This window comes from Scophthalmus maximus, chromosome 12 (genome assembly GCF_022379125.1).
Source record: "Scophthalmus maximus strain ysfricsl-2021 chromosome 12, ASM2237912v1, whole genome shotgun sequence".
Taxonomy (NCBI): domain Eukaryota; kingdom Metazoa; phylum Chordata; class Actinopteri; order Pleuronectiformes; family Scophthalmidae; genus Scophthalmus; species Scophthalmus maximus.
In genome coordinates, this window is record NC_061526.1 from 14,329,942 (window position 1) to 14,339,720 (window position 9,779).

General features: G+C 43.9%; 1 protein-coding gene across 2 annotated transcripts; it reads left to right on the plus strand.

Moving 5' to 3' along the window:
- Positions 1–201: 201 nt before the first annotated feature.
- LOC118288224 (sodium- and chloride-dependent GABA transporter 2) lies at positions 202–9,336 on the plus strand. 2 transcript variants are annotated; one of them, XM_035614088.2, is made up of 15 exons: positions 204–888; positions 1,408–1,584; positions 2,466–2,600; positions 3,399–3,539; positions 3,639–3,726; positions 3,819–3,951; positions 4,251–4,385; positions 5,224–5,327; positions 5,549–5,673; positions 5,758–5,870; positions 5,991–6,128; positions 7,318–7,420; positions 7,541–7,641; positions 7,823–7,993; positions 8,329–9,336. In XM_035614088.2, exons 1-15 carry the CDS (start codon positions 882–884, stop codon positions 8,476–8,478), a joined length of 1,821 nt encoding a protein of 606 aa, XP_035469981.1. In that variant the 5' UTR covers positions 204–881; the 3' UTR covers positions 8,479–9,336. The 2 variants fall into 2 exon arrangements, with proteins under 2 accessions (XP_035469972.1, XP_035469981.1); XM_035614079.2 differs by having other exon boundaries at positions 202–888; positions 3,399–3,726.
- Positions 9,337–9,779: the final 443 nt, after the last annotated feature.

Sequence of the window (9,779 nt, forward strand, 5' to 3'; positions counted from 1 at the left end):
GTGTAAAGCAAGAACGCAATCTATTTTACTCCAACTGTTTGCATTTGTCAATGGATGACCCTGTTTTAAAAATGTTCCATTCATTTCATTTTCAGATTTCGTCATTTTTACAAAAATGCATTTCTGTTGCAGAGACAAAAAGAAAGATGGGGCGGGGAGGGGTGGTGTGGTTGGGGGCCGGGTGGTGTGCGTGTACTGATCTCCACTCCTAACTTGGCGAAAGTCGAATCCGGTGCGAACTGACCTCAGCTGCTTTCCGCCTCCATCTGAGTGGCTCTGTCCCACCGTCACCGAAGATGGACCGGGGAATGTGCCGATATGATACATAATCAATGACTTATCTTCTGGCCTGTTGTTTCATGCATTACATCTGTGGCCTCCCGCTGTTTTGTGGCTTTGAGTGGAATTCACGACTTTAACAGAGAGAAACTTGACGTCATCTTATTTGATTCATATGCTTCCCCTGTTTTTCTTCATCCACATTAGTTTTGATTAATAGCTTTTATACAATCACACAGAACAAACCGATACGATGACTTTCTCAGTTCAGTGTTTTCTTCTCCACACTCCTGCGTTTCCTGTCGTCTCATACGATGTGTAAGTTTATCGACATGGACTTATTACCTTTATCCGTTTGCATTGCCCCTGAGTTTTTTTTAAACCACAAGATTGATGGTAGATGATGCACTTTGCTCTGAAGGGGGCAGACGTAGGGAAGCGAGGTGGAGGCCGGCCCAAGTTTAGCATTACAGACCACCCCCGACCCCCTACCCCTCTCTCTTCAGTCATGTTAAATACTAAAACCGTAGCATTTTGCAAGATAAATCTCCAGAGACAACTTCGGCCCCTGGAACGAGAGTTCTGTTCTGCACAACGAGGCGATGAAAGGTGAGTCGGAAATTTTTCACGGCTCAGTTATTCAAGTTCACTGTGATCAGTTGCTAGCTGTACTTGATTTAACTCACAAGGTTAGTATTGCACCTGTAATGCATAATGTACACAAAGCTCTGTTTTTTCTCGATTTGTGGAAAATGTTTAGTTTGGAAAAAGTAAAAGAAGTTTATGCCCTCCTTCACATTCATACTTTTAGTTATCATCTGTGCAGCTGTAAGCGTTTGGCATCTGTGTTTTTTTTTCAGTCAAGGGGCATCTTGAGAACATGGATATCAGCTCCTATTCAGGCAACGGGCAACGACAAGCAGCTTTTTAAAAAATTATTATAACTTTTATTTAACCAGGAGTAAGAAGAGAAACTCATTGAGATTAAAAAATCTTTTTTCAAGACTGTACTGGCCGAGATAGGCAATAGCTCTTTATAACACTGTTGCAGACAAAGTACAAAAAGCCGTAAAACAAACTTCTATAACCTGCTGAAATATTCCCCCCTGGTCTCTGTCTGAATTGTAGGAGAAGTCCCCAATGGCAGGAGCCAAGCCAAGGACCTGCTGCCCCCCTCAGAGGAGAAGATGGAGGAGCGGGGCCAGTGGGGCAACAAGATGGAGTTCATCCTGTCCGTCGCCGGCTCCATCATCGGCCTGGGCAACATGTGGCGCTTTCCTTACCTCTGCTACAAGAATGGAGGAGGTAAGGGGCTGACGAGCCGGCAGGAGAATCAGCGAGCCTGATTAACCAAAGTGTGTTTCCCCCCCACCACTTGATTTTGGAACGCGTGTCCGTGTATAGCTGCTGAATCGGACCCCTCTCTCTCTGCCTCCCTCCATGGGGTGGCAGGGTCAAGGGGTCGAGGGGTCAGGGCCGAGCAGGGTCAGACAGCTGTTGCACCTTGAACTCAGCAGCTGTCCCTGTGGAGAGGGGCGGAAATCTGAGCAGGGCAAACATCCTCGGGCCGCCCGACGGGACGTCGGCACACACACTGAAAAAGAGAGGTGGCGGCGGCGGCGGCGGCTCAGTCCAAAAATATAAAAACTATAATATAACACTTTGGTTTTTCATACCTTTAAAAAAAAATGTCTTGCGCGTTTAAGTGACCTTTCAGCCTATGTTCAGGCATGTATTCTTTCATGTAGACAGTCTTGTACACCTTGGCATGGTTCTTAAATTGGATGTGGTTTACTTTTGTTTTTTTCCAAACCGGGTTGAAATCTGGTTGAAATCAAAGATTATTCAAAGGAAATCCCAACCAAACAGTAAGTTAGAGAAAGATAAACTCAACTCAATAGGTCACAGGTCCCCACCATCTTAAATAAATCTTCCTGTCCTTAAGTTGCTGTAGGATACTCCATAACCGGGGACTAAACATTGACTCTTATTGTAAATACTTGCCTCTACATTTGTAGCAGTTCAAGATGGCCCTGCGTTTGTGTTAAGATTTTACCTCCGCATCCTCCTTGTGTTCCTCTCCATGCTGGCGGATCGGAAGCCCTTAATATTTGTGTGAATGAGAGTATGCGTAAAAGGCGTTTTCACCTGCCCTGAATCCTTTCGCTTTCCCCTCTTATCTCAAGGTGCGTTCCTCATTCCCTACATGATCTTCCTGTTCACCTGTGGCGTCCCTGTCTTCTTCCTGGAGACGGCCCTGGGCCAGTTCACCAGCGAGGGAGGCGTCACCTGCTGGCGGAAGATTAGTCCCTTGTTTGAAGGTAGGGAGGGGCGGGTGGCGTATCACCTGAAGACGCACATGCGTTGAGTGAATGAGCCTTTTGGACACAAAGAACCAGGGGGCTCAGGATATCCCTGTGCTGGAGTCTGTGTATTATTAACACTCGCACAACCACAAAAACAACAACAGAAAATGACTATAAAGAGACTCAAAAGGGACTATGAATGGACAAAAAGATGGTAAACAACACAGACACAAATGATTCAACAGACTCAAAACATCCACAAAGAAACTGGAAATGACCACAACATTTTCTACAACAACAACGACAAAGACTCTCAAAATTACTATGAAGGTGAAAAACAACCACAAAGAGACTCAAAACAGCAATAAAGAGACAACAAGCAGCCACATTGAGGCAACAAATAACCACATTGAGGCATCAAATAACCACAAGAGACTGCAAATGGCCACAAAATATACTGTGTAATATCAACTACAAGGAGGCAAAATGACTTCAGTCTGGGGTTCCTGCACAGATGCAGGAGGCTTTAAATATGTCTGTGCCCAGCGGCCCATTGTCTCATAATCCATTCATGTCTTGAGCCAAGATCACTGTGGTGCAAATTCTTCTCCCTGAGGTAATTGCCAAGTTGTCAATTCATCACGATGCTATAAAAAAATATTTGCCAACATAAGACACAGCATAAGACATAAGTTGACAACTTTTCAAGATTTAAGAAAAAATTGGCAGCTTTTCACATTTAACGTGTCATTGTTGTTATTATCGTTATTATTTGTGGTGTTTGCTCCATATATGAAAATGTCCGTCCCGCAGGTCTTGGCTACGGCACGCAGGTGATCGTGACTCTGCTGAACTTCTACTACATCATCGTTCTGGCCTGGGGCATTTTCTACCTGTCTTACTCCTTCTCTTGGGACCTGGCCTGGTCGTCCTGCAACAACACATGGAACACAGGTAACAAGCGTGCGTCAAAAAAAGACGACGCGGCGTCCCGCCGATGCCTTTGGCCCGTTTTAAAGATTGTTATTTCCATTTTGTCCTGTTCCGCGCCAGAAAACTGTGTGGAGTTTCAGAAGAGGAACTACTCTTTCAACTCGATAGCCACCCTGAATGCCACCTCTCCTGTCCTGGAGTTCTGGGAGTGAGTTTTTCAGACTGCCTGGCCTCATGATGTGATTACTGATATAATGATAATAATATTAACCATGATGTGATTCTTCGTCACCTCTGCAGGAGAAGAGCTCTGAGAATTTCCCCAGGCATCGACCACATGGGCTCTTTGAACTGGGACTTAGCCCTGTGTCTGTTCATTGCCTGGGTCATGTGCTACTTCTGCATATGGAAGGGGGTGAAGTCCACAGGAAAGGTGGGTGAGAGGGGATACTGAGTCTTGACCCAATGACCCAATGACCCCCCCACCTTAAAGAAAATAATAAATGTATTATTACAGTTGTAGGGTAAATTAAGGCAGACATCTGGTATTTATTTTTCCTTTTTTGTGACCATATTTAACATCAGTGTGTGTGTGTGTGTGTGTGTGTGTGTGTGTGTGTGTGTGTGTGTGTGTGTGTGTGTGTGTGTGTGTGTGTGTGTGTGTGTGTGTGTGTGTGTGTGTGTGTGTGTGTGTGTGTGTGTGTGTGTGTGTGTGTGTGTGTGTCTTTGTAGGTGGTCTACTTCACTGCCACCTTCCCATATCTGATGCTGATCGTGCTGCTGATTCGAGGGCTCACTCTGCCCGGTGCTGGGATTGGCATCCAGTTCTACCTTTACCCCGACCTGGGACGACTGGCGGACCCACAGGTACCAAGATCCAGCATAAAAAAAACAATATTGAATACTATCTGACATCAACCTTAAGGTTAATTCAAGATAAAAGAATGTGGGGCAGTTTTGAGTTCCGCTCCCCACGGGCAAAGGGTGCACCAGGCGCAGGAATCCCATGGTTTTCCGCAGGGGGAGCCCAGTTTCTGCTGGGCCCATCTGCTCTCCATGAAAGAGCCAGAGTCGGCAGGGATCGAACGCAGGGCCAGGACACCACTGGGACTGTAAACACGAGCTCCACCAGGCCTGAGACACACACACACAGTCTGTTAACCAGAGAGAGAGAGAGAGCAACTAACAAAGCTCTTTACATCAGCTCAAAACATTTAATCATATCTCTTGTTATTAAATTCAGATGTTGTGTTCTCATCTACCTACTGGTCCGGTCCTGTCCTAGTTTGCCTCATCATAAGGTGTCAAAATCATTCAGCACCCGATTATGGCTCATTATCATAAAGGATCTTTTTGTAATTTTTTTTTAATCATTCTATTTAGCTTCTCATCTCAGCTCCTGCTGCTCTCTATATGTACGGAAACTTGGTTAGTTAATCAGTGTTAGGACAAACAAGACGGAAAACAAGACTGCGATAACCAAGTTAACAGTTTACTGTCAATGATTATGCACGGGAAAACTTAGCACGTAAATTCCTTTGGATTTTCTAAACAACGTTTGACGTATGTACATCAGCCTCAGTGTGTGTGTGTGTGCGTGTGATGTGTGAATACTCGCACATACATTGTATGTAAGTCTGCATCACTGTAAAGCAGCAGCTCGGCAGCTTTTTTTGAACCTTTTTGAATGTTTCTTTTGTGTCAGGTGTGGATGGATGCTGGCACCCAGATCTTCTTCTCTTATGCCATTTGTTTGGGGTCACTGACCGCTCTGGGCAGCTACAACAAATACAACAATAACTGCTACAGGTTTGTGAGGAGTATCCTCAACTTCCGTCCTAGTACATTGTCGAATGCACAGGTGATTCATTTTTAAGATTATGAAAAAAGAATAAAGCCATTGAAACTTAATCCTTCTGTTTATACATTCAAACAAATCGTCGTCCGCTGAACTATGCTGCAAAATGAAATGTGTCCATTTGCGTGGCCAGTATATGTTTTTTTTTAAAGCATCTTCTGTCTTTTTGCAGGGACTGCCTCGCACTGTGCATCTTGAACAGCGGCACCAGTTTTGTGGCGGGCTTCGCGATCTTCTCTATCCTGGGTTTCATGGCTTATGAACAGAACGTTCCCATCGCAGAAGTGGCAGAATCTGGTGAGGGTTTCTACAAACTTAGAAATATAGCAACAGTGATCTGTTGTTATCCTAAGTTTTCTTTCTTCCCTGTCATCCCTGTAGGTCCTGGCCTTGCCTTCATAGCTTATCCCCGTGCCGTGAGCATGATGCCCTACCCTCCTTTGTGGGCCGCCCTCTTCTTCATCATGATTGTCTTTCTGGGGCTGGACAGTCAGGTAAAAAGTCGTGTGCTACTTTTAGTCAGCGGATGATTCTCTCAGACCTAAAATCAAGGAGTATTGAACAAAAGTCTGTGTCTGCCCGTCTTCCTGTTCGTCCCTATCCTCTCCCATCAGTTTGTGTGCGTCGAGAGCCTTGTGACGGCAATAGTCGACATGTATCCTGCCGTGTTCCGCCGCAAAAACCGCAGGGAGCTCTTCCTCCTAGTTGTTAGTTTCGTCTCCTTTCTCATGGGCCTCATCATGCTGATGGAGGTAGGGGGGGGGGTCACACTCTGGGACCACACACGCACACACACACGCACACACACACACACACACACACACACACACACACACACACACAGATGCATGCACAGAGACAAATACTTGCATGGGAAATAACAGTAGTTTCATAGAAAAGGTGACAACATTTTGCATATTCAGTATTCAAAAGTAATTTTAATGTCATTATATCTTGCACTAACATCGTGAAATAGCTTCTAAAGCAGCGTTTAGACCATGTGGAATTGAATGTGTACTCTGAACCAAAGTAAACACACATGTACACACCAACTCGGGCTGTTGCTCGAGGAGAAGGAAGGGAGGCAGCTGATGGTTGTTTAGGGATAAACCAGGTCAGGATGCTTTGTCATGATGATATAAATTCTTCCCGAGTCCAACGTAGTTGACATGGTTTCACCTCTGCACAGCTGGAAACATGAATGCTCTGCAGAGGTGTCAACAAGTCCTCATTTTGTAAGTACAAGCTGAAAGGTTTTGTGCCACACGTCCCAGGTAAGTCTCAAGCATCGTTACGCAAGTGCCACTAGTCCCGAGTCACGACTGACGTCTGTGTGCTTTCAGCCTCAGCGTTCAAATATATCTCTTTGATACACTGTGTACAATGAGCATGCAGACGTCCTGGAAAAGATGCCGCACAAAAATACTGTTAACATTTGTACTAACACACACACACAGACAAACGAGTAGTCAGTGCAAACAAGGTAATGTTGTCTAAATGAGCACCACGAAAAAGTTTGTTGCTTTTCCTCGTCCACATACGGTTTGTTTCCAGTCGAAATGATTCCCTGACACAGATTCACTGTACTTTATCCATACTTCGTTCCATCACCCGCCCTCTATCAGTTTCTCAGCGACAACACATGAACATTAAAAGCTCAGACATTTCAGTTGACACAGAACACAAATTATTTTATTATTTGTCAAATGTCAAGTTGAAGATTTTCAGATTGTTTTGTTTCTGACCGTCCCAAAAAACTGTTCCTGAAAGTCCCATAACTTATGTATTCACGTTCACAAAGAGCATAACCTGAACTTGATTTCAATTCAGCTCTTTAGATTATTTTTAATTAACCATCAGTCTGTTTTGTGTGAAAACTCATTAAGTGACGCACATTCAACATCCTGGTATAATTATGGCCTGATATCTTTCTCTCTCTAGGGGGGCATGTATGTCTTCCAGCTCTTTGATTACTACGCGGCCAGTGGCATGTGTCTGCTCTTCATGTCGATCTTTGAGACTGTCTGCATTGCATGGGTCTATGGTAAGTGTGATGCACAATTATTTTCCGGTGATACTGTTTCTTTTGTTGTTGTTTTTTCAAATCAATGTAGAATGTTATTGAGGTGCATGCATCTGCGTCGTGTCCTATGTGTTTTTGCAGGTGCAGATCGCTTCTATGACAACATTGAGGACATGATTGGCTACCGTCCAGGACCTTACATCAAGTACTGTTGGTTGTTCTTCACCCCGGCCACGTGCATTGTGAGTATCAACAAATGAATCTGTGAAGCATTGTGGCTTTCCAAAAGTGACAAAGGCCGACCAACAACCCCGAGGCCTTCTCTTCTCTCCCCTTGCAAAAAGGAAAAAAATTTAAAAATAAATATAAAATCAGATATTCGTTATTCGTCAGTAGTAATATTTGTCCACTTGTTTCCCCAAGGGTACCTTTGCTTTCTCCCTCATCAAGTACACTCCTCTGAAGTACAACAATGAGTATGTGTACCCGTGGTGGGGCTATGTCATCGGCTGGCTGCTCGCTCTCTCCTCCATGGTCTGCATTCCGCTCTGGATGGTTTATAAGATCAGCACTACCGAGGGGACACTCCGAGAGGTAACGTTGAGTCAGAAAAGACGGGCACAGACCCATGGTACTTATTAAAGGGGCAGTAAGATTTTGGAGAAAGATAATTTCTCTCTTTGTTGTTGTTGATGATTCGACCGCACTGGCCGGGGCCTCGAACCCGCAGCCTTGGGTACGGGAGACAGCCGCGATAACCACGAGGGCCAAAACCCCTAAGTCGCTTACTGCCCCTTTCAGTGTGACATGTCTTGTATGAAAGCTAATTTCCCCCTGGTCTTACTTTGACTGATTTGGTCTTAAACCCCTCTGAGCTCTCGACTTAAAAATAAACGCAGCCCCATTAACGCTGGTTTGTTTTCCAACAGCGCATCCAGCTGCTCATCACACCATCTGACAAATTACCCAAAACCAAGAGGGAGCAAGAGCGACTACTGGCCATCTTTGCTCCTGAGGTAGATGCCACTGTGACTAGAAACGGCTACTCCCCGGTCTTGGAGAAAGACTCTGACGTATGAGGACCCCAGTGGTGAATGTGAATGTGGGTTTTGGTTCCATTATTGACTTCCTCCATCCCAAAGATCACTGCAGGGAAAAGGACAACAAACTGTAACACCATCTACTTTAATTTGTGGAGGACTCAGGAGATCGTAGGCCTTCAGTGTTGGGGTTTGGCAGCGCCTGTACATTTCAGGGATAGCAGTAATGTGATAAAAGACCGATAAAGAAAAAGATTTTAAAAAGTAGCTTGTCATTTATTGGATTAAGCAGAAGCTTTAGAGGGGACAAGGGCATTTTTTTTCAGGGATTAAAGTAATTTGCTAACACGTTCGCATATCGTTCAGCTTTGCATTTCATAGACGATGTAAATAACATAATCCGATGTCAGCTGAAATTCATGAGTCTGCCTTGTACAATTTTATAACTGAGGTTAGTGGCATTTTGGCTTCATCCAAACGTGGTTATTGTAGACACAGACACACGGGCGCCACCAAGAGTTTCAAAATAAATGTTGAAGGATGAGTTTTCCGGTAGTGTGCATGACTACAAAATCAGTAAGAGTACAGGTTAACCATGTTTTGCCACTGAAAAGTGGGCTATGTGAAAGTTAATGTCTCCTTGTGTATCTTCATTATATTTGTATCATACATTGTATTATCATAACTGATTGTGGAAATTCTTTTTGTATTTAACGAGGATTCAAATAAAATGTGTTTTACGTGAGAGTAAGAATTAAGAATGCAAGTGGAAATTATAACTATTACTCTTATAGCAGTGCAGTAGGTTGAGGACTAACACGGTACACACAGTGTAGTTTCATATTTTGTGCTGTGTAATGTGAATCTTGTACATTTTTGAATAAACATGAAAATGTTCACGTCTTGAAAGGTCATCAACTTTTAAAAAAAATTCCTTTATTATGAACTGAGTCTGGCAGAGAGACAAAAAATGACACCACTAGGTTGCATCATGGGAAGTGTAGGACAATGCTTGCACTACAAGTCTGTATAAATTTAATTTTGATCAGTGTTTTTAAATCCATCTCTCACAAAAGTCCCTTAATTTGATGACAGTGCAATACTACATTTTTGGAGAGCCCCTTTAACTAACTAACTTTAAGCCATTATCGATTCATAATTGAGCTCACCTTACTGATTCATTATTAGTCGGGATGCAGAAAGTAAAATGCATTGTTATACAATAGACAAACAATGTTTCATTAGTGATCGGTAGACTGTGCCAACACAATGATGGGGCAGTTTTGGAACATTTTCCAGAATAAGTTCACCAATAGGTGTCACGCTGCCCCCCCCCCCCC

What these genes read in the sequence shown, in the direction of transcription:
- LOC118288224 (XM_035614079.2), top strand. An exon ending in CCTGTCCTGGAGTTCTGGGA is followed by an intron (nt 3,727 to 3,818) that starts GTGAGTTTTTCA and finishes TCACCTCTGCAG; the next exon opens with GAGAAGAGCTCTGAGAATTT. An exon ending in TCACCCCGGCCACGTGCATT is followed by an intron (nt 7,642 to 7,822) that starts GTGAGTATCAAC and finishes TGTTTCCCCAAG; the next exon opens with GGTACCTTTGCTTTCTCCCT.